The 25,293-nt window shown below is 34.3% G+C and overlaps 1 protein-coding gene across 6 annotated transcripts in view; it reads left to right on the top strand.

Annotated features, from left to right (window-relative positions):
* The window catches only part of Dmd (dystrophin), a 2,130,457-nt gene that overhangs the window by 438,771 nt on the left and 1,666,393 nt on the right, over positions 1-25,293 (top strand). For all 6 annotated transcript variants that reach the window (XM_033760401.1, XM_033760400.1, XM_033760399.1 and 3 more), the window contains exons 3-4: positions 10,305-10,397; positions 15,432-15,509. In XM_033760401.1, coding sequence (XP_033616292.1) covers positions 10,305-10,397; positions 15,432-15,509 — 171 coding nt within the window. The remainder of the gene's footprint in view (positions 1-10,304; positions 10,398-15,431; positions 15,510-25,293) is intronic.

Genomic DNA, 25,293 nt, shown 5'->3' with positions numbered 1-25,293 from the left:
TTTCTCATCTTTATGGCTGAGTAGTACATCATTTTATTTAAAAAGAAACACATTTTCTTCATTGAGTCTCCAGTTGGTGGGCAATTGAGCTGTTTCCAAGTTTTAGCTATTACAAACTGTGCTGCTATGAACTTGGGTACACATATATCACTGTGGTACGAATCTTTTTTTTTTCCAGCTTTAATTGAGTTTATTGGTACAGTTTAGGGATACAGTACAGTTACATTCGTTTTTGGGATCTTGTACCTCTATATGACAAGTCTTGATTCTCATTTTTTCCCCTTACCTCTGCCCTCCCTTCACCCCCTCCTCCCCTCCCCGTCTACAAACACTTTATTTTCATCTTTTCATTCTCTCACATTTTTTTCTTTTCCGTTTTTTACTCTTCCCCTACCCATTCCACCTTCCCTACATCTTTAGCTCCTTTCTTCCCATTTCTAAATGTCAGTAATGTTATTAGGATCTTATACATTGTTGCAGATTATTCACACCAGGGAAGCTATTCGGTATTTACACATGTGTGACTTATTTATTTCACTTAGGAGTATATCTTCAATATGTATCCATTTTCCTATGAATGAATCTATTTTCTCGTTCTTTATGGCTGAATAATATTCCATTTTATAGAAAAAACACATCTTCTTTATCCAGTTTCCAACGGATGGACAAATGGGCTGTTTCCAAGATTTAGCTATTACAAACTGTGCTGTGAGGTGGAATCTCAGTGTTGTTTTCATCTGCATCTCTCCAATGACCAGTGATGTTGAACATTTTTTCATATATTTATTCTGTGTTTTTACTTCTTTGTCTGAGAAAAACCATCAGCCAACATCATATTGAATGGCCAAAAATTGAAAACCTTCATGTTAAAATCAGGTACGAATCTTTTAATTCTTTTGGGAAGATGTCCAGTAGGGAAATAACTGTGTTACTAAGACCTCTGATCCCAATTTCCCTTATGCCTATGACAATATGAAACTTATAAATACTATTGTTGAAAGTTAGTTGAGGAACAAAACCATCAGCCAACATCATATTGAATGGCCAAAAATTGAAAACCTTCATGTTAAAATCAGGTACGAATCTTTTAATTCTTTTGGGAAGATGTCCAGTAGGGAAATAACTGTGTTACTAAGACCTCTGATCCCAATTTCCCTTATGCCTATGACAATATGAAACTTATAAATACTATTGTTGAAAGTTAGTTGAGGAACCTAACTGTCCTCCTTTGACCAATGAAAAATAAGCAAAATGATAATTTATTCATATCATTCCCACAACTGGAACCTGCTAGAATTATAATTGAAATTTTTATTTACTCCCAGGTAGCATATTATATAACATGCATCCACACTGAATGACTTTCAGGTAGAACCTAGTATACTAGAGTGTATTTTCAAAAAAAATTGGCTGCACTAAATGAAAAAGAATAAAATTTATTATTCTCTTTATTATAACCTCATTTAATCCTCATCAGGCTTATATTTATTATGTTTAGTTTATATATTCTAAGTTTTTATGGGAGGTTTTTTGTGTTTTAATATAAGTAATATAAAAAGCCATACTTTTCAAAAAGTGTTAGAATTAATTCTGCATTAAAACTCTGAGGCTTTGGAGAAGTATTTTCTTATTTATTCCATGTGTTAGGCATACAAAGTCCTTGGGACGAAATTGAACCTCCAAATTTCAGTGGTTATAACAGTGAGAATTTCGGAGTTTGAAAAATATTTCTGACACATACGTGTGGTACGAGCACTGTGTTAAGTAAACAGAATAAACTATTTAAAATGATCCTTGTTTTATTGAAAGAGATTATAAAAATGCACAAGTAAAACTTGTTTAATACCAACTCTGAATGATATAATAGTCAAAGAAGCCTAGCTTGAACACAACTTACAAAATAGACAATGATTAAGACAAGGGGAGATAGACTGCTCAAGTTTAGATTCCTATCTTTGATATGCGAGCTTAGCAAAATCACTTACATTCTCTCTACTTCAGTTTTACCATCTGTAAAATGAAGTTGATTTCAGCAGACTCTCATGAGAATTAGTTAAAACAAGCCGTGTAAACTACAAAGAATTGTGCTGAAATAAAGTAAGCACTCAATATTTATTACTCATGCGGTTTGTGTTTTGTTTTGGTACTGGGGATTGAACTCAGGGCCTCACACTTGCCAGGCAGATGCTGTGTTGCTGAGCTACATCCCCGGCTCTCATGACTTCTGAAGTACATGAAGTTGATTCATTTGAAATTGCCAGTGCGTGAACTTACTTGACTGCAGAATCAGAAATACCATGTAGTTCAAACTTGTAAAAGGAAACAGAGGTATACAAGGTATGAAAGCTCTGTAAATATGCTATCTTAGGTGATTTGTGTCCTTTTTGCGCGTCTCCCTTTTCTTTGATTTGCTACTGTCTTGACACAGCTCTTCATCATGAGCTTGGGAGAAAAGCCTAATGCTGACTTGCTAGTAGATAGGAGAAGAACAATGATGAAGAGACTGTCTTGTCACATACATTGTCCACACACAATTGTGCTGCAGTGTAAATGAGAAATTATGAAAATGTTAATATTTAAAAATAAAAGTTTAATTTATTATTTCAAGGTATCTTTGAAAACTTTTAGTCTCTGAAGTCTACTTCTTCTTGGTCTGACCAGTTTAAAGATGGCTTTTCTTCTGTATTTTACTTGGAACTGAGTGCTAATACTTGGCATTTCTCCAGAGAGCCTGCACATCAAATATAGACTGAAGTGTGATTGCTTCTCTGCCTTTTTGGCTAAGATCAATGTAGACTGAGGTGCACTGTACTTAAGCGATCAGAATACTTTTACAGAATCAGAGTATTATTTGTATGCATTGAAACAAAGTGCTTCATCTTGCCAGTCTTATACAGTGCTGGTTATGTCATAAAAGCAAATATTGAAATAGAGTAGAAGAAACCTCCATTTCTATCACTGACTATTTCAAACATAAATCATATATAGTAATACCTTGGTGCATGAATGCTTCTGTTTGCAAACAATTTGGTTCACAATCAAAAACATTTGGCAAGGTTTTGCTTCTGTGCCCAAACTCCACGCCAAGTGACAAACACAACTGTGGCCATCTTCCCACACATACACAAATGCAGCCATCCTCCCCCAAACTGTAAAACTAATTAAATTTGCAAACCAAGGTGCCACTGTATCTTTGAAATTCAATGGAGCAATTGAAGTGTTCAGAATTTTCAATTTATGGAGATTTTTAATGCTAGTATAAGATAATTCACTACATTCATGGATCGTGAGCTTTCCACAAAATTTTAAATAGCTATTTGTGAATTATATTAAGGTTATCTCAAGTGATATAAGGTAGAAAATTGATTACCCTAATTTTACTGGTTTTTTTCTGCATCGAGACTTTATTACTTTGTTAAAGATATCGATACATGCAGTCATCTTGAAGAAAACAGTTCATTCACCAAGACAATATCAAAAAGCCACATGCAAAGAGACCACAGTTCTGTACCAGATTCCACTGACAAAATGTAGTTACTGTGGAATAAATTTAGAATCACCTTACATGTGCAAAAGATACTGGCAATTAGAACTTTACTTGTGTACATCTTTCATCTAATCATAGTATATATTTCATCGTAATCTTCAAATTGTAAGTGACAGACAGTTAAATAAACTTTTTTAGGTAAAACACATTGTGAAGTATAATCCTATGTAATTCAGTTTGAGAATATAGAATATTAAAAATAGCTATTTTGTAGAGGTTGTATTGTGGTATTTTCCCTAATGTTCACATAATCTACTTAACTCTTTAAAATCACAGTGAAATAAATTTATATACTAATAATTTTACTAATTTTTGTTTCAGCATAACTGGTAAAATGAATTAGTACTGATCTATTTAATTTACAGGTAAGAAGACTAAAAATAGTCTTACTAAAAATAGACCTTATCAGACAATAAACCATGCTGATTTTTGGTTAGGCATACTTCACTTTGGGGGTTATAACAAACCATTTACAGATGACTTGATTTCCTTTAAGTATTTTGTCTTCTTGTTGAATGTTCCAATGTGCAATCTGGTTAAGTCATTTCTTAATAGGACAACATGTTTAATAGGACGACATACTCATTGCGTCCTAAAGATAATGCTTTGTAAAGAGTTACTGCCAAGTAACATTTTATATCTGGAGAGATTTCAAAACTATTGTATTATATAACTTAGCTCTTGAGTACTTCTTAGCTCCAAGGAATAACTTGGCTTTTTTGTTTTTTTTATTATCCTTCTAGCCAGATTTTACTGCTATTCCTGGGATATAGAAGTCTCTAAAAGTATTTGGTGCCAAGGGATAATGAATAAGTACATGTTAATTTTCCGCTGTTAAAACCCATGAAACACTGTAGTACTTTGATACCTCTACTAAAGAAGATGTGTCCCAGTGGTACATTTGGCTCTTTGCAATGATATTACCAGAGATAGAAATAATAGACTCGTCCTGGGGAGGAACATTTGGGCTTTCACTTATTTCCTGCTATGGACATCCCTGAAAGTGATTCCTTTGCTCCAAGATTATTTGTTACATGTCTGGAGTGTGGACTTTCTTTGGACCCAAACTCGGTCTCTTTTTCCTGGGGGACTTACCTTGTGGACTGAATCAATAACACTGTCTTGCCCTCTGGCTCTCAATTGGATTTGGCCAAGGGGAACCTTCACAGGAGATCAGAGGGAGAGAAGAAAGAAAGATCAGGACACTTATGCACTTCATGGTGGCTGTATTCATCACCCAGTATCAAAGGAACGTTAATCGTTATCTTTCCTTTCATTGCTGTGGGGGTAGGAGTAGAAGCACGTTTAGGTGGTTTCCTTAGTGCTTGCTCTCATGTTTGTGATCCATCCCTTGTTAAGCTGTCCTAAAATCACCCAAGTCCTGCTAAGACCCTGGGACCCTCAAAGGAGAGTTGTACTCTTTTCCTCCAGGTGATGAAATATAACAGGAAAAAGGAAAGGAAGAATATTTTCTTGCATCTATTGAACATTTTCTGTGTGAAGCACAATGCTGAATGCCTTACTCATATTAGCCTATTTAATCCTCATGTCAAAACATTATAGTTCCTTCTGTTACCTGGTTATTCTGTAATTTGCATTACTTTATTTTAAAATTTGGCATAGGTTCATGCTAGCCAATGCCCATCAAGCATATCTTACAAACAAAGAAACACTATTCAGTTTCTATCTTTAGAGTACAACAACAATGTGGATAATAATATATCTTCTTTTTATAGATGAAAGCGATAAGTCACAAAGAGGTTAGCTTATATGCCCAAGATCACATAGCTGGAATATGGGAGAGTGAGGATTTTATTCAAAGCATTACGTGAACAGAGCTAACATTCTCATTCACAGAAATACATCACTTCCTTGTGCCATATAAAACAAAAATCTCATCAGCGTGACCCTTTTCCATTCTCAATTCTCTCTGTATTCACCTGCAATCTTTCAGTCATGAGATTTCTGAAATGAAATACTAAACCAGAATTAACTTTCAGGGCAAAGCTAATCCATGGTGCTAAAAATCAGTGCAGGGATTATTCCTGAAGTGGGTACTAGGACCCTGTGAGGGTGCTGACCATATCCTACTTCTCTACCTGGTTGATAGTAGTGTAAATCTATTGAGATTGTGAAGGTTCACTGAGCTATACATTTAAAACACTGGTTCTCTCCTACATTTCTATTATACTGCAATAAACGATTTTTCCTTATACATAAAATACATTTTACAACCTGTACTTTTAAAAAATCACCCATGGAAGTTGCCTGTTTACACCAAAATAGGCTGCATTATTTTTCTGTGAGATCTGAGGCAGCCTTCCCCATTTAGGTTTGAATCCTCAGGTTTGAATTCTTTTTTTGGTGTTTTCTTTGTCTAAAGATTTGTAATCACTGAGGAGACGCATGGCTTTCTGAACAACGGATATGTCCATGGCTTGAATTTTCTCTAACCAGAAGGTCACCCTAAATTCTCCCTGTGCTCTTTACCTCCTACCAGAATATTGTTTTGATTCTTCTGTATTTTCAGGTTAAAAGACCAACACAACTCTGAAGATTCAAAAGCCTTTTAAATATTTTCTCACACATGCATTTCTGTCACCATCTCATTTTTTTCACCTTGATTTTGTTCTGCTTTTTTATGCCACTTTTTAACATTTTCTTTGCTTCTGTATTTCATAATTTCATCCTGAAATATTGTGGAAGGATCATTGTCTTGTTTTGTGGTCCATTTAGCTTATTATTTGGGTTAGCAAGTAAGAAGTCAATATATAAGTGAATGCATGAAACTGCTAAATAGTATCAAAAGTTCACTGAGGTCACTGAATAAAGAAAATATTAGCTCTGAAAGGAACTGAACACAGATAGCCACAGGGTCATATGACTCAGAAAGGACTCAATGTTTTATATGCACTACAGAATCATTTCCATGCTTTTGCAAAGAAATCCATTAAAGATGGAATTTTAAACAAATATCACTGTTTTCATAATACAAAATGTCACCTGCAAGAAAAAGATATGGTAGATGTGAAAGATGAAAAGGGAGGAAAATGAAAGAATTTTTAATTGAAAACCACAAATGAAGAAAAGAGCCAAAGAATTCAAAGCTTTTAAGTACTTCCCCTATAGCACCCACATTTATTAGTCTTAGTAACTGTGTCTGGAAAATTCTACCTTACCTCTTCACCTTCCGTTCTTACCTGAGATGCCAAACAGGGGAAAGTAAAGCACATTGCAGGTGATCTCTACCCTTTCTAGTACAGTCAGTAATATACTACAATTTTATCTGCACCTAGAATTTGGCCCCAGAAATAGATGTAGGTAAGGAATAGTGGAAAAATTCAAAAGTATAATCATCTTATATTCATGAAATGCATATTATATGTCACATCTGTAGGGACACACGTATACTGTTTCCGATCAACCTCACAGAAATGCTCAAATGGGGTATTTCAATGCTCATTTTATTAATAAGTAAATTGTACGTTAGGGAGACCCAGTCACTTGGCTAAGACAACACAGTTAGTCAGTAGGAGACTTAAGTTCAAAAGATTGCTTTTTCTGCCTCTGCAACTTGTTTTCTTTTTTGCCACACTGCACTGGATCTGTAACTCTCTAGAAGAGTAGAGAGATGTTGAAGCCCACAGATGAGAATCATTGAAGAGCAATGAGATGTTTTGCTTTCCCTGGGGTACTCATATTACACAGATAATGAGATGGCATCTGAAGGCCTGTGAATTTACAGGCTAAATTGAACATTTTATTGAGAATCCCTTTGGATCCTAGGAGGAGGAAATTTTATTTGAAAGTGCTTGGAATTACTTTTACTTTAAAATAAGCATGTATTCAGAATGAAAGACAAAAAACTTGAATTATTATAAAATATAGGCTTTCATAAAAAATTTGAACCTTCAGACACAGTGCAATTGAAACTCCAGGATAAATTCATTCATTCTCACTTGCTGGAAGCACATACTGCTGAAATATTCCAAGGGGCATCCCTAGAGGGATCTGGTGGATAAGATAAATATGAGTCGAATTTCAATTGTGATTCTTTAACATATCATTGATTATATGACATTTGAACATTAATTATGATAACAAGGGCTGTCCTTTTATTTATCACTTCATTGCTTCTTCTCCTCCTCCTCCTCTTTTTTTCTCTTTCTTTCTTTTTTTAGGGGGGGCGGGTACCAGGGATCAAACTCTGGTCCTTGAGCTTGCAAGGCAAGTGGCGGAACCACAGAGCTAAATCCCCGGCCATCATTTCATTGCTTCAGCATTCCAGTTACCCTGACTAGTTCACCTGGAAGCCTCTGACTGGTCTTTTGCTTCTCCATTTTGGTTGACTAGTTTTTTATTTCTGTATGTATGTATGTATGTATGTATGTATTGGTACTGGGAATTGAACTCAGGACCTTGCGCTAGAGAAGCCGGCAGAACCACTGAGCTAAATCCTCAGCCCCATGGTTGACTAGTTTTAAATGGAGAATTATAAGAGTCTCTGGTCTGTATGATTTCATTTAGACTGAATGTAGATCCTCCTCCCTGTCATGTCAACATTGGTCTACTTTCTTTGCCCCCAAATGCAAACATGGTTCTTACATTTTTCATGCTGTATGACACTTATGGTCTGTTCCCCAAGACGTACTTCACATTTGTAGCCTCTGCAGCTCTTTTCTGAATGAAACTTGTTTTGCCATCAACATCCTGCCTACTTTGACAGATTTTTGTCTATCGATGAGGATATGTATTTTCATAAAAACAAGTGTACTGTTTTATTTCAAAAATTAACAAAACTCGGTGTGCAAGATTCTGTTTAAAAACTTTCAGAAGCACACTTTTCTCCATTGTATTTGTAAAATATTGCTTCTAAAAATCCCCCAGCACTTTCAAGTCGTGTGCCTTCATCCAATTAAAAAAAATATATAACATTACTGTAATGCTCAAAATACTGTTACTCGAGATTAGATATGGAATTCTTGATAGCGTTATTAGAACGTATACATTCATTCTTGTTACTTATTTAGTAAGAAGCATTCCTTACAGATTCATAAAAATGAGACTTTGTTTTTAAGATACAGCCTTATACTCTATGTAGTAAATCTGCTTTTAAAGTATTCCAACATAGTTGTGGCTTGTGTTGTTTTCTTTTCCCCCTACAAAATCTGAAAGAGAGCTCCTTGTGTACAATTTCCACAGGATACCTCTCTGTTCACTTTGTCAAGACAATGTGTGGCTGGATTCTCAAACAGGAGCATACAGGGACTGGTGAACTCCCTGCACAGTGCAAGGTTTCTTTATGGGAGGCATCCAAGCTTGGACAGCACTTATCATTGACACAGCGTCCTGGCTGTAGGGATAGTCTGACTTCTATGTGTTCGATCTTAAACGTATCAGGGGAGTCTTTTCCCTGGAAACCAGGGTTTTGTTGATTTTCTTTAAACGTATGAAATTTAAAACTGTATGTGACCCAAAGAACAGATGAAAGGAGCCCCATCGCTCAAAGGCTGTGAGCTCCATTATGTGATATTTTGGGAAAAGTATTTCTTGATTCCAAGACTCTGGGAGTGCTCACAATTATGTTCTCCTTAGTTCTTTTTACTACTTCAGTGGGACGTTACCTTTTCGAAATAATGTTTTCTCTGCTAGATAAGACATTCTATAGAAGCCAAAGCAACATTAGTCTGATTAATCACTGTGTGCTCTGTACCTCGCTCAGGTTTATTGGTGTTAAATATACATCTGTAACTGGTAAATGAGGGCTTTCTAGATGACTTGAAGGATGAAAGAGCTAGGAATGATCTCGTTAGAAGGGACTGAGAGTTTTTAACCAGAAAAAAAGAGACTTTGAAACATACGTCAGAAGAAATAAAACATTTTAAAGATAATCAAATAGAAAAGTAAAAAGGCAAAGCACACATCATGGTAAGATAGAAAGAACAAAAGCCCTAGTAAACTCATCTGAGCCAAAATCTTGGCTTCCTTCCCTTCCTCTTTTTGTGACAAAGGCCAAATATTCAACCACTTGTCTCATCTGCAGGATGAGTATATCAATACCAACCTCACAGAAATGTCACAGAGGTCATAAGTTCCACTCATTTACTGCAGTGTCCCTTGTGAACAGTTACTCCACTTAGTTTATTCCTTCGTACTTTCTAGGCAAAGAACTGAGGAAATAAGAGAAAACACTTTCACAGACTTATTTCAACTCTATTTAAATCACGTATGTCTAATTTGAGTTAAACAACGTTAGACTGGGTCATTCTGAATTCACAACAAAATGGATATGCAGACAGAACATGTCTGAGTGACAAAGACGTTAAACACTCTGACTTATACTTCCCAGTACACAGAATGTTTCCATTTTGTATGCTCACTCAGGGCAAATCATATGCGATCTTTTTATTTCTTTGTGTGTTTATTTCTCCTCCCACCGTGATCTGCAAGATAATTTAAGTCTTTAGTTTTGTTTCTCCCTTATAGGATCAGCATTCACTAAGATGTTTGAATAAGATAAATTAGGCTATAGGTCTCTGGCACCTGTTATCAAAGACAATTCAAATAGATTTGACCTAATGATATGTTTTATTTTGCTTTTAAGTTTGAAATATATATTTTTCCATCCGTTATTCCTGGCAGATTATTAATTAGATAAACTAAATATCCTTGAAAGTAGCTTTAAATGGTAAGAGACTCGATGAAAGAGGTTTATTGGAAGTATGCTTTGTTTAACTAGAAATATTTTGTATTTCAGTTTGGGAAGCAGCACATAGAGAACCTCTTCAGTGACCTGCAGGATGGGAGACGCCTCCTGGACCTCCTTGAAGGCCTAACAGGACAAAAACTGGTAGGAAATCACTTTGCAGAAATTTTACACTAAGCTTTCTAGAGATTCAGGCCAGAAGCAAAGTTTAGTTTTACTCAGTATAGTAAAATTCAATAATTTACTATGTACTTATTTAACAATAGGGAATCCATTTCTGAATAAAATAATCTCACACAATAATCATCATTTTGGCATATATCATATGCAGAATAGCAAAGTAAAATGTTTACTAATATAGCTCATGTAACTTAATAGACATTACTTTTACACATTTGTTGCCTTTTTTATGAAATGTTGTTTAGAAGGTTTTTTTGCCTTGTAACTTTTCAAACTGCCTTTGTACATCTGTGGATTGTGAAGTTACTGCAAAATGAACCAGTATTAGTTTTTAAACAGAGAAACAGTTAATTTGCGACGTTGTAGGAAAGTACCGTATGGGCATTTTAGCTCCATACACAATCACATATATGAAAAGAATTCTCTTAAAACTGTTATCTTGTCTAACTACAGAACATTCCTGTGAGATCGATAGGGTTTTTATACACAATTATAGGACAGTGAAGTTATGGAACTTTTCTCATTATGAGAAAAATGATCTTATATCCAAATTTCTTGATTTAAATAGTCTTATTCTTCAATCATTATTATTGTCCTAAGTAGAGGTTAAGACTAGTCTGTAGTCAGCCATTGTGTATATCAAATGAATCCTGCTAAATTAGTACTTTAGTCCCTTCTCTTTGCCCTTCACTACAAATTACCATGATCATACAAGGGCAAACATATAAACACAAACAATTTTTTTTTTTCTACTGGGGATTGAACTTGGGTCCTTGAGCTTGCAAGGCAGGCCACCGAACCGCTGAGCTATATCCCCGGCCCTAAACAATTTTTATAGATAATATATGAACACTAGCTCTCATTGAAACCAAAAGCTGACAATAGTGCTATCTGTCCATCTTACCTCCTGGAGTTATCTTATGCTAAGTGAATTGGGTCTTTGTTTTACCAGATACGTCTGTATTTTTACTTGTGTTGTTTGCTTTGCTTGTTGCTTTCTGAACTTCTGTATGTTCTAGCAGTCCTTTGGAAGCTTTGTTTTCTTTTTTTCTGTGAAGTATTTCTCAGATTCTCTATGCCAAATTCTCCTTCTTTTTAAGTCCCAGAAAACACTTATTTTTGCCTTAAACTATTCTTTTATTATTTCCGGATATATATCCCTCCTTAAAGCACGTAACTTATGCTTTCATTTTTAAATGAAGATGCTTTTTGTTTTTAATATATTATTACATTTAAACTTGATACATTTTAAGAAGTGTAAACGTGTATTGATATGAGAACATCTTGATGACTTACTGAAATAATCATTTTAAGTCAAGTGCTAAAAGTTCACATTTATTGCCTTGAATATTTTGCTTTTGTCAGATTTAAAGGGATGGTATACACTTAGGCCTAATTTCATTGGATATACATATACTTGTGATTATTATCCGTATCTTATGACTATGTGAACATGATATATGTATATTTGTATGAAATATGTGTTTGTGCACATGCATGTGTGTAAGTGTGTAGGTAGATAGGTAGATACTAGAAATCGATGTATTGATGTACACCTAATTTCTGTATCTGAGGTCAGGCTTGAACTTTACTATGGAAATAAATGAATTTCAATGTTTTCTAAGTGTTTACATTTGTCCTTTTATAGCCTCTTTTGGCTCTGTGCATGAGATTTTAATTTTTCACATTTAAGTGTACATAACTTCTGCTCGGTGGTGCTATGACTCTCTGCAGCCTCTTCTTGGATGGAGAGAATACTTCCATCACCCAAAGCAACTCTGTAGTATTAATGCATTCCATTTAGACACAATGTTCAAAATAACGAATTTCATCAAGGTAGAAAAAAATGGAAGTGACTTGAGGATATTCGTGGGCATAGGGAAATACAAACAGATACAGATATACAGAGATACAGAGCTTAAATGAACCTAATGAATAACAGGCACTGAAGAAAAATTGGCAATCAAAATATTTATGTGATTTAACCTTATAAGGTAAGTAGTTGGTGCAGGAAAATCACCAAACATCCATGCAAGCCAAGGCACACTATAAAATTTCACTTATTGCTGCTAACAGAATATGTGATCCAGCCTTCATCCTAGACATAGGTTTGGCAGCCCTGGTCTGGGGACTTCACCTTTTCCACAGAGCAGAATATCCTGTCTCATGAATGCTTCCAATTTCAAGACTCAAACTCCCTGTGCCTGGTCTTGAATCCTAATATCTTTTACAAAGTTAAATCCTGTACCTCTAATGGGAGTCATGTATACTCTTGAAAAGAAACTTTATTACTGTATTTGGAAGCATCTGCATTTGGATTGTTGGCTCCGGGCATCCCCAGGGTTAAAACGAAGGTATTTGCCATGCAACAATAAAATTAAAATTACTCCCCAAAGACCCTAATGGGAAAAATTTCAGCTTCCACTTTAGGATCTGAATCTGCAGCTTTTCTTTTATTTTGATTTGTAAATTTTTAATTTTTATTGGTATTTCATTGCAGTGCATAATGATTACATTCTTCATGGGGAATTGGTGCATTAAACATCTTAATTCTTTTTATGGCACCTTCCCCTGTCTTCCTTCCTCCCTCCTTTCAGCTTTTTAACAGTATAATTTCTGTGGTTCTGATAAAATATGTATGTATGTGTATGTGTGTAAACATGTACATTTATATGTTTGAGTTTGAAGCAACAGAAAATGCTACTCATCTTATCAGAAATCTTGTTCATTTGGCTAAACGATATTCTTCTTTTGCCTAGATAATAAGCAAAAGCTTGATTTGATTAATTGTTTTTAAATTCTTTAATCCCTAAAATTATCACTATACTTATGCATTGTGAATACCTACATAGATAGACATATGAAAAAATTACTGCTTTTATCTCAAGTCTTGTCTTTCTGCTGCCTAATCTTCCTCTGTGGTAGGAAATAGGGAAAAAACTAAATATATACCATTGCTACTTTGATATTCTTGCAGTTAACAAAAAAGGAGATCACTGTTTGTAAGGCTGTCATTAAAGGTGTGGAAAGTTGAAGGAACAAGATGTGTATACTATTTTATAAAGGCTACAGAGCAAGTCAGCTTGAAGAATAGAAGGCTTTAATTTATAGATTTGAACCAGTAATTCAAGTGGTAAAGGGTTCTAGTAGATAGAAGTTCTTGAGAAAGACAAGAGTACCCCTGGAAAATATGGGGTAAGACTTAAGAAGTAGGAAAACAGTTTTCTTGGTTGGTGCATTCACAAGGTAGTTAGAGGGTAGAGAAAGAAATATGGAAATTCTCACTGTACAGGCACAGACTGGAGTTGGATCCTGAACCTACCAATTATTAGTTGTATGGCTGTATATTAACTCTTGATTTCAAACTCATTGTTTCTTAAAGGACATGAAGATATTTCCTTTGGAAAAGAGATTAGAGATAGCACATACATACTGATACTTTAAATTTAACAATGGTGGCAATGTATTGCACCCATTATGTTACAAACGCTAATCTTAGTGATTTATACATAGTGTTGTTAGTTTGTCATGCTGTGACACAATAACCGACACCTACAACTTAAAGGTGGAGAGGTTTACTTTGGCTCACAGTTTGTAGAGGTTCCAGTTTACAGAGGGCTGGCTCTAAGGCAGGGAGGTATGGCAGAGGGGCATGTCAGAGGAGAAAGAGCTTACAGCTTGGTAGTGGGAAGCAGAGCATGATCACGGGAGGAGGGAAGGAGAGAGAACCTTCCGACATCGCATTTAGCTGTGAACCCATCAGTGGGCCAATCCACGGATGAGTATCTCATACTCAGGATTAAATCACCTCCCAAAAGCTCTACCCATGAGTTCCTGAGGCTTTGAAGAGGACGCCCGAATATAAACTATACACGTGTTAATGTATAGAATTCTTCCAACAATCATATAGAGCACTTATTTTTATGAGCTCCATCTTAACAAGTGAGAACACTTATGTACAGGGAAATTAAGAATTTTGCCCACGGTCATATAGCACAAAGGTAGCAGAAGGGAAAACTGAAGCCAGGTGGTCCAGCTTTGCAGTTCATGCCCACAACTAAAGTACAGTAATCCCGAAGTTGAAAGGAAGCCTATACGGATAGTTTGAACTGGCAGTGGACTTAGTTCAACATTATGGTTGAAAATATATAGGATGGATGGAAGGAAGAACAGTAAATGAGAAGCAAAGGAATGAGTAGTAGTCCATGAGGTAGTTGAGTAGCTAATCAAGATAAAAGAAATGAAAATGGAAGAACGTAAGTATGGTAACATTCGTTACAGTGAGATTTCTATACTCCTCAACAGAAAAAATGAGGTAATTCATATGTATAAAGAACCATATAGTTGTTAGGTTAAAAATTACAGGATGAAATTTTGATGCTTATTTACACTTCTAGTTATGTAACTAACTGTATTGTATCTAACATGTACCAATAAAATCTATTTTCAAAATTATAGGATGAGATAAGTGTCTGGGAATGAGAGTAAAGTTTAGGGAACCAAAGATGATTAAAGTTTTGAGCTTCAGTGGCTAGGAGACGTAAGGTAGCATCCAAAGAAATAGTTTCCTTTAGCCCAATTTGCTATTTTGCAATTTCATGAGACTCACATTTCCTTTGAACTTCCCTAAAAGGTTTAGCAGTTTACTTGCCTATGTGTCTTACTGGTAAATATCCTTACATATTATGCTGATTTTTGTTGTCACTGATGGACATATACTAAAACCACACTGCACTACAGAATGAAGGAACAATCACCTTAAATAGGCTTTCTGAAGGACAAAAAAAGTGCTTTCATTCTCTGGGAACAGTTGGTTCATACTACAGAAGGGCTGTGCTGAGGAAAATTTGTCCAGAGCCCTTAGATCATTTATGGCAATGCCTCAGCCTATCCTCATGTTAATAAAAATGTATTCAAACTTAATGGTGAAATATATACATTATTTTGTTGATTTTCGGTCTTTACTGGGCAGCAAACACTATTTCTTTTGTTTTGCAGCCAAAAGAAAAAGGATCTACGCGAGTTCATGCCCTGAACAATGTCAACAAGGCACTGCAGGTCTTGCAGAAAAATAATGTAAGTGACAACCTAGATGGGGTCTGCGTGCAGAAAGACAGCATGCATGCTTAATGTCGCATGAGGATGTTAGCCCCAAATGCAGAGAAAGTGTCTGAAGTTCTCTTCTAAATTGAAGCAGTCCTTATTAAGAGGACATGCTCAAGCTCCTTGTTGTGTGCTTCTGGCTAATGTAATTCAAGCAGCAAATGCAGGCAGTGACACAGGGCAGCGAAAAGCAAGACCTCGCCCTGAGAGGCTCTTCCTCGTTGTTTTCTGATTTTATTCCATGCAGCTATATTTAATGGGCACACGGTGTCCTTCACATAGAAGTGTTCTGTGCAAAAAAGGAGAGTTTACATAATAGAGAAATATTATTTTTATGTACTCAGTGTGTTCAAAGCTGAGAAGAATGAAGTTTGTTTCAATCAAGCTGACGATTTCTAAATATCACACCAAAAATGTAAATTGCAGAGACGAATCAGACCCTTTAATGCAGGGTAAGATGTGTACATCTGTCTTTTATTTCCATGTTGGGTTCCATTTAACTGGTTGCAAGATATATTGGCTGCATCAGAAAAAGTAAGCAGTGATAGCTAAATGAGTTGCCAGGTTATAGGAGTTCTAGTCTCCTCTGAGCATATTTGAGGTCTCTCTCTTTTATCAAGGCCTCAGAGGCCAGCAATCCACCTTTCTTATTAAGTTCTGGCAACCTTTCTAATCAACTGATACATTTACTGGGCACTTTTAGTAGCTTCCTAATTCCATTACACCTCTCTTTCAAGGATAAATTCAAATACATCAATGACACATTCTTAAACTAACTATCAGCAGTGATAGATGAGTAATAACATATACTCCACCAAATGTTGCTCAGCTCATTTGGCAGGGAGAAGACATTATAGAAGATATGGAAGTGGAAACTGTATAGCAATTGATTTTGTCTTCAACCAATCAGGGTCATTGTCATTTTTAGCATATGAAAGTTGTTTGATAGAGAAATTATTTTTGATTTTTTTCTGTACAGTGACTCAAGATTTTCAATTTTTTTCTGTAGCCAGAAAAAGCATAGTCTGTAGATTGTTTTTCTCATTATTAATCTGATAGACCATTTGAAAGATTAGTATCAAGTAAATTATGGAAATATCTTATGATATTTAAAACCTGTACAGTCTTTTAAAATATCAAATCAAAACATGTTATTCCATTTCAAAATATAGAAGCAAAGCAAACAGCAAAACTTTCAGAATAGCATTAGGTAATTTAACAAATACAATTGAAAGACATTTATCAAGAAAAATATAACATGAAATACTAAAATGTAAGGTACTGAATGTCCTGTAAAAAGCCAATTAATTTATATATCCACATATTATGATGAGTTCTGTCTTTTTCTTTTTTTGTCATTAAGTTCATGATTTTTATTAATAGAATAATATCACATGTATGCACCATAATTTATTTGGCCATTATCCTATTTTCAGATATTTAGGTTATTTCAAATTACATTTTTTTTTCTCATTGAGTTTATTGGTATATTTTAGCTATACAGTACAGCTATATTCATCATTGGGATCTTGTACCTTTATATGACAGGTCTTGGTTCTCATTTTATCCCCTCAGCCCTGCCCTCACTGTTTTTTCTTATATGTATTGAATTGTAACTACACGGTTTCCTATACATATTATAATTATTAACTTCACAGTTTTCAATGTAAGCCCAGAAATTATCTTGGCAATTACATAGACAAACTAGAGAACACAATTCTATGTGAATTTTGGACAGCCAAAATATTATTGTATATGAAACCAACAGCATGATTTGAAAAGAGAAAAACTAACTAGTGATTTTACTTTTACATATATAACTAACAGAAATAAATTTCTATGCTTACCAAAAATATCTTGTGAAAATATTCATAGTGGTATTAGTTGTAATGTCCCAAATAGGAAACAATTATGGTATTCACATGATGGTATAACTATAAATGAAAATTAATAAATGATATCCAAACAATAGTACAAATTATGGATTATTACCTGAAAGTTATTTTAGCAAAAGAAGCAAGACATAAGAAAATGTTATGAGGTACTTAAAATATTCTGTTTTGGTGTGGTAATAGTTACACATATCCATTTATTTTTAGAACAATTTCACCTAGCTTTATACTTAAATATACTTACCTGTACCTATATTATACTTCAGTTTTAAGAAGATGAAAAGGTGAAAACTATTAAGAAAAAAAATTGAACCTAACTCTAAAACCTCCCAAACTCTAAATAATGACCAACCATATTTATCAGTCTGATCATAGATCCCATGTTTTTATTAAATTTTTGAATGTGTTAAGTGATTATACAAAAATAAAATGTGGTTATTGCAATGTATGGACCTTTTGTTAAAGACTACTTTTCTTGCAGAAAAAATGATCTTCTACAGTTTGAGCAGAGAAACACTTCAATATTTTTTAGGAGTTCTTTAAAAGATTTCCACAATGTTTTCATTTAAGTCAGGGTTTTAGTGTTGAAATACATTTAAAAAAAACCAACTAGGTTTTCTGTGTTAAAGGCAAGAATTTTAAGTAAAATATTCTTAAGTAGAAACAAAAACTCAAAATAAAGTAAACTTTATTGAGTTAACCTCAGGCTGGAAGATTCAAGCCTCTAATGTACAAAAGTATATGTACTATTCTTTAATACTTTTCCATTATTTTGTAGCACAAGAATGCTTAAGAGAAATGGAAAATATCCCAATGTTGGCTATATTAGTCTCTGATAGTTATCATAAAGAATAAAACCACAATTCGATCAAAAAATGTTCAGAAGCAAGATTTCTTCTAGAGATTGATTTGAGTAGTCAGTATTGTTTGAAAAATTGAGCCTGGGACAGGATATTAATAAGGCAGTACAAGAAAAAATAATAGACTTTCAAATTTCCTTTTAAAATGTCAAATTCTCTAATTGAAATAAATGATGGGAGACATTAATTTGTGGTTTTTAAATGGGCATACCTTTAAAAGAGTAGTGCTAATACACTTACATTTAACACATTATTTACTCATTTAAGTGTCTTCTATGTTTTAGATTGTATTCTAGGTAATTAAGGACACTACAGTTAGCGATCACAGCAAATGCAATCTTTTCTTTCCTGGAGTTTGCAGCCACATGGCATGGAACACTAAGCAATATATATGAATGAATGAAAGGGGTATAAATAGAATTGGAGGTCTGGGAAGACCTCTTGGTTAAGTTATTAAATAAAGTAGGATCTGAAGGAAATAAGGGAGTAAGGCATGGGTTTATCACTAATAATATGTACCATATAGTGTGATAAAAAGACCATGAGGTAAAAAAGCATTGGGAATTAGGGTTTACTAAGTAGACAAGACTAGATATGGGAAAATGTAAATAAAGAGAGCAAGGAAGTAGTGGGAAGGAGAAGCCTGGTCCCAGGTTGGATCCTTGTTTATTTATTTTCCTCATTGAGGTTTATTGGTACATTTTAGGTATACAGTACAGTTACATTCTACATTGGGATCTTGTTAGACCTTGGTTTAAAAGACATAGCAAACGCTAAAAATAAAGGTGTAATTATAAACTAAATACGTAACCACTCAAGTTATTTCCAAAATTTCACAATGGAAAAATTAATAACACAAATATATGGGAAAAGCATTTTTAAGCAATAGCATCTTTTTATTAATACAAGTTACTAATACAGGATGATAGAGTTTGGTAAATTTGTACATGAGTTTACTGTAGTTTAAACTGTTCTTTAGCTCATTAGCCATCTTCCTGTCCTCTCCCTTCATCCTGATTCGCTTCTCTGACTCCAAAAATCTACCTTCAAGTTGCCTGTCATGAGAGAAGCACTTTTACTAATCAAAGTTATAATCAATAAAGAAAGCATAGTATATCATGCTGCATAATAGAAACACTGTTAAAACCACAAAGCAAACTTGATGGAAATATATTTCCATTTAGAGCCTTTAATTCACCATTGTCATATTACATGTTTAGATGCCAAAAAATGAGAATACAAATAACATGATACACAGTAGATTTAATACCAATTTTCCCTTGACATTCCAAAGCATAGTAGTTGTATAAAAATATGTGTGTATCATGTGTAAATCCTCCATAAATTTGGAAATGTAGGGAAATCAATAATTTAAGAATCAACATAGTGAAAATGGCCATGCTACCAAAACTGCTATACAGATTCAATTCAATGACAATTGAAATTCCAACACTATATTACACAGAACTAGAAAAAGAATCCAAAAATTCATTTGGAACCATTAAGAGACCTAGAATAGCAAAAGCCATCCTAGGCAACAGAGACATGGCAGTGCGTATAACAATTCCCAATTTGAAACTATGCTACAAAGCCACTGTGATAAAAACAGCATGGTACTGGCAAAGAAACAGACCTGAGGATCAGTGGAACAGACTGGAACACACAAAAACAACTCCAGATGTACTCATCTACTTCATCCTTGACGAAGGAGCTGACCATCCTCAGTGGAGGAAAGATAGCCTCTTTAATAAATGGTGTTGGAAAAACTGGATCTCAACCTGCCAAAGATTACAACTGGACCCTTATCTTTCACCATGCACTAAATTAAAATTCAAGTGGATTAAAGATCTAAATATTAAAACAGAAACACTGAACTTGCTAGAAGATAAGTCAGGCATAGGAAAAGATTTTATGAACAAATCTTCAGTAGCACAGGATCTAGCAGAAAGAATCAACAACTGGGATCTCATCTTATTAAAAAGCTCTGCACTGTAAAAGAAACCATCAACAGAACTAATGAAAAACCTACAATGTGGGAAAAAAATTTTTTACCAGCTGCTCCTCAGACAAAGGACTATTATCTAGAATATATGAAGAACTCAAAACAATCAGCCCCCCCAAAATATAAAGACCCGATTCAAAAATGGGCATCTGAAATGAACAGACATTTTCAGACAAAGAAGTAAAAGCAGCAAGTAAATATATGAAAACATTTTCCACATCACTGGTCATTCGAGAGATGCAAATGAAAACAACCCTGAGATTCCACCTCACCCCACAAAGAATGGCTGCTATCAAGAAATCAACCAATAACAAATGTTGGCGGTGTTGTGGGGAGAAAGGAACCCTTCTCCATTGTTGGTGGGAGTGCAGACTGGTGCAACCACTATGGAAATCAATATGGAGATACCTCAAAGAGCTGGGACTAGAGGTTCCATTTGACCCAGCCATCCCTCTGCTGAGAATCTTTCCAAAAGAATTAAAAGAATCATATCACAGTGATATATGCGCACTCATGTTTATAGTGGCACAGTTTCTAATAGCTAAAACTTGGAAACAGCCCATTTTCCCATCAATTGGAAACTGAATCAAGAAAATGTGGTTTGTTTATAAAATGGAATATTACTCAGCCATAAAGAGTGAGAAATTAGATTCACTCGTAGGAAAATGGATACATATTGAGGGTATACTCCTAAGTGAAATAAAGAAATCATACATGTGCAAATACTCAATAGTTTATCTGGTGTGAATAAACTATAATAGTGCATAAGATCCTAATGATAAAATGGACAATGTGAAATAGGAAGGAAGGGGCTAAAGGTGTAGGGAAAGTGGGAAGGGTAGGGGAAAGCTAATATGGGAAAAGAAAAAAATATGAGAAAATGAAAAATTGGAAATGAAGTGTTTGTAAAGGGGGAGGGAGAAGGGGTGAAAGGAGGGCAGGGACAAGGGGAAAAAAATGAGAACTAAGACCTGTCATGTAAATGTAGAAGATCCCAAAAATGAATTTAATTGTACTGTATACCTAAAATGTACCACTAAACTCAATGAGGAAAAAATATACTACTTCCATCATTTTTAGGAATGCCCTCCCCTATCCCTGAGTAATGGTCATAGCTCAATAGATCTATCTAATGCCCATAGGCCGAAAAAAAACTTTTCATCTTTAGTCAATTGTGCTATCCACTGATACAGTCACCATATAATTTCAAGTCATCTTGTGAAGTTAAATGTATCATTAACTGTACTAGTATGAAACAGATGACATCTATAAAAATAAAGTTGAAGAGAGTATAACGAGGGAGGATATTTACATATGTGTGAGCAGAATACTAAACAGAAGAAGAACTAACAATGAATAATGAAGCACTCAGAAATAAGTAGTAGTTAATAGCTCTTACTACCTCTGTAGCAAAACAGATCTGAGGAGAAAAATATTAAGTTAAACTGATAAAAGCCCTAGTTTTGAGAGAAGCTCATTGGGCAGCAACTGAGACCATAAATATAAAGTTATTCTCAAAGCCAACTTGTTGGGGGAGTAGAGTAATACCTTGGGAAGGAGAAGAGTAATACCTTGACTTCTTTATACATCCACACTATAGCCTTCCAATGCTACTCATTGTTTGGACCCATCCAAAGGCTACTAGGGAAAGATTTCCCAGGTGTTGGAGGCCTTGCATACACAGAAGGACCAATAAAACTATGAGTAGGGCACCTCACAGTATAATCAACATTCCAGGAATATCCCCTATTTTTTTTTTCTAAGTCAAATGTGAACTTCAGAATCTATTTACTGAGAATACTGTTATCTCGGAACAAGGAGAAAGCCATTTACTTCTGAGGGAATACTACATCCTCTATGTGCTGACAGGGAGGAAAGGTAGTTTGTTTCCACTTTGGGGAGAAGATGACATCATACTCCTTCCCATACTTCTGGAAGTAAATCAAAGTCAGAAACGAAAACAGGTTGAGGGTCATTTCTGATTTCTCCTCTTCTATACAAACTTACTAAAGGCATAGGAAAATATTAATATAGTTTTATAAGTTCCTACCACGTGCACTCATTAAAAATGGATAATATATAAGAAGGAAATTCAAATGGCATTAAATGCACACAAAAAACTTTTAAAGTTCATATTATTTGATACTATGATGCAAATCAATAATATATTTATAACTCAATTCAATTAATTTTAAATATGGTAAAGAACAAATCAAGAGCACAAAAACACATTTATGTAGCAAAAAGTATTCCATAAAAAATGAGTGAAATAGTTGGCATTCTGCCCATTGTTTAGTTTTTACTTTTGTTTTTATCTTTATTTTAATAAAAGAGATAAAATAGATTAAATAAAGCTTTCAAATAAAAATATTACACAAAGGAAAAATTGCTTGAAGGAAAGTAGAATGTATAAATAAATGAGGAAATTAGAAGAAATAGATAAATTTAGAAATTAGTTATTTTGCGATAAAATAAAATACACTCATATCTTATAAGTGTGATCAGGAAAATAGGAAACAACAGATATATGCAATTGTAAAATTAAAAATATTAAATATCAGTACAAGAGATAAAGAAACCAAAAATGGACTCTACCTAGAACTGTACGACTTGATCATTTTTTTAAAAATCAGTGAAATTCGTTACCAGCAGTAAACTCATCCATACTTTTAAGAAAGTTATAATTGCTAATAGAAAATTGTATAATACACCCAATTCTATAAGCTTATATATAAACTAGTGTTTAAAATCCCATGGGGATTGGTAGTATAGCTCAGTGCTAGAGGTAGTGCTTAGTATGAACAAGGTTCTAGATTCCATCCCCAGCACCCTTGCAAGGGCAAGCTCCCCACGCCCCGACCCCACACCAAAAAAAAAAAAATAAGATTAGCATTTTCCTCTTAAAGGGGTAAATATTGGTAAAACAACAACAACAAAGCTGCCAACTCGTGCAGGCAATTCGTGAATGACGTACTGAACATAGTTATGAGCTCTTCACTTCTGTCAGCTAATAGTAAATCAGTAAAATTCAGGTTATATACCTACCTTTTCTGTCAGAATTTTTAGATGGCTTTGGAATTCATAAAATATGAGCACAGTTTTCTTAGGAATAAAAAAAAAATCTTCCTTTCAAAAAGATACTTCCTGGTAGTTTTGAGCTCTTTTTCCTTTTGCAGAGTTTGTTATCTCCTCCTTCCTTCCTAAAACGTCTTTCTCTTTAACCTGTTTCTCGGCCATTGAGTAACTCTACTAGTGATGGTGAAACTTTCAGAGCTTTCAATAATAATTAACCACTCACCGCAGCACGCCAGATCTATTTCCTATTATCTTTTTTTATGTTGCTCTTTCTTTATATTTAGAGTTTCTCATATAAGAGAAACCATGCGAGATTTCAGCTTGTGTGACTCATTTATTTTACTAGTTCTTTCAACTCCTGTTTTCTGAAATAAAAAGTGATATTTAATAGGTAATTAAAATGTATTTATTAATATATTTTCCTTAGATGTAAGTACTTTTCAATGAGTTTTCTTTACTGAATATTTGCATTTCTAATCATTTTATGTCAAGTTCAAGAAATAATTTTTCACTGCTAAAGTAATTTGGCAATTAAAAATCTGATACCGAGATTTAAGTGTTTGTGGGCCTTTGCGATTGCTGTCTTGATGCTGTACAATCCTGTCTTCCTTTTCACAAGGAATGTTTCTCACTTTGAGTTCTCTTCTTCCTCTCAAGATTTCCAAGCTTGTATTTTTATGAATCCCGATGCCTTTTAAAGATTTTCAACAGTATGTCATCAGAATACACCCTAATTTAACGACGACTTTGCTGATTTAGTATTAGCTGACATAGTTATAGATCTCAAAAGTATATTTAGTATGCCACTCTCATCAATTGTCTGTTTCAGGGTGACGATTTTTTTTATTAAATAACTTCAGATATACAAATATGATCATCACTGTGCATTATTAAGCCATAAATCTAAAGTGACTATGTAAAAAGCCTAGGGTAAGAATTCAGATGTCAGCTAGTTCAAATCTTTACTTAATCATCTTATTAAAAATTGTCACTGAACTACATGGAATGGTTGTCAAATGTCACTGATCTGAAAAATGGAAGTGTTCACTCTTGTATGCATCTGATCTTAAGAGAATTCTAAACTGTTCTTTAAAACTATTATTTTATGACTCCCCTAAATATTCAGAAGGTTAAATAGGCATGTAATATATATATATATTGGAGCATGTCAGAACGTAATATGGTCGTTTTTACAGAATATAAACTGCTTCCATTTATCATTCATGAAATCCAGTATTCACCTATAAATTCCAAAGTTTAAGATTAATTTTCGCTAGACAAGCATTTCTTTTACTTAAGTTTCAGTAGCCACAATACGCCTCTAAAATATCTGCACCTTATAAGCCTTCATCACCAAAGATTGACACGAAGTAGCTCCTGTTAACTCTAAATCAGCAACTATAGGTTCTTTGCCAAATGATTTCATGTATTTGGGCTTATTTCCTCGTAATATGCAGAATATAGAACTATACAAAAACATAAATTAAATATTTAAACTCTTCCTCAGATCTAAGGGAATATTGTTACTCTTAAACTGAGCATGATGACATTTAAAATAATCTGATAAGGTGACCTTTTTAACCCTCCTTCCCTCATTAACATATATCTGTTGCATTAATGAAAAATAGTATTTTGTCTTGCATATAAATTGGGGTCATGATTTACCTATCACATATACATATGGCATTCTATTGGGAAAATAATTGTATAAGTGTAAGTTATCATTTTTAGCTCTTTTTACTGTGATGAGTATCAGGCACATGTATTAATTTTTATCACTATCACCCATTTTTTAAAAAAAGTACAAATGGCTCAAGCTTAGAAAGTGGTAAATATACAAGATTGCTGTTAAAATGGCATTCTGTCCTCCCAGGTATATATGGTTTATACTATTTATACAATTTAAGTTGAATGATATATGGAAAATT

This window comes from Fukomys damarensis, unplaced genomic scaffold (genome assembly GCF_012274545.1).
Source record: "Fukomys damarensis isolate Sample0158 unplaced genomic scaffold, DMR_v1.0_HiC HiC_scaffold_39, whole genome shotgun sequence".
Lineage (NCBI taxonomy): Eukaryota > Metazoa > Chordata > Mammalia > Rodentia > Bathyergidae > Fukomys > Fukomys damarensis.
Note: the sequence above shows the minus strand (reverse complement) of the source record. Positions and strands in the feature narration are given on the sequence as shown.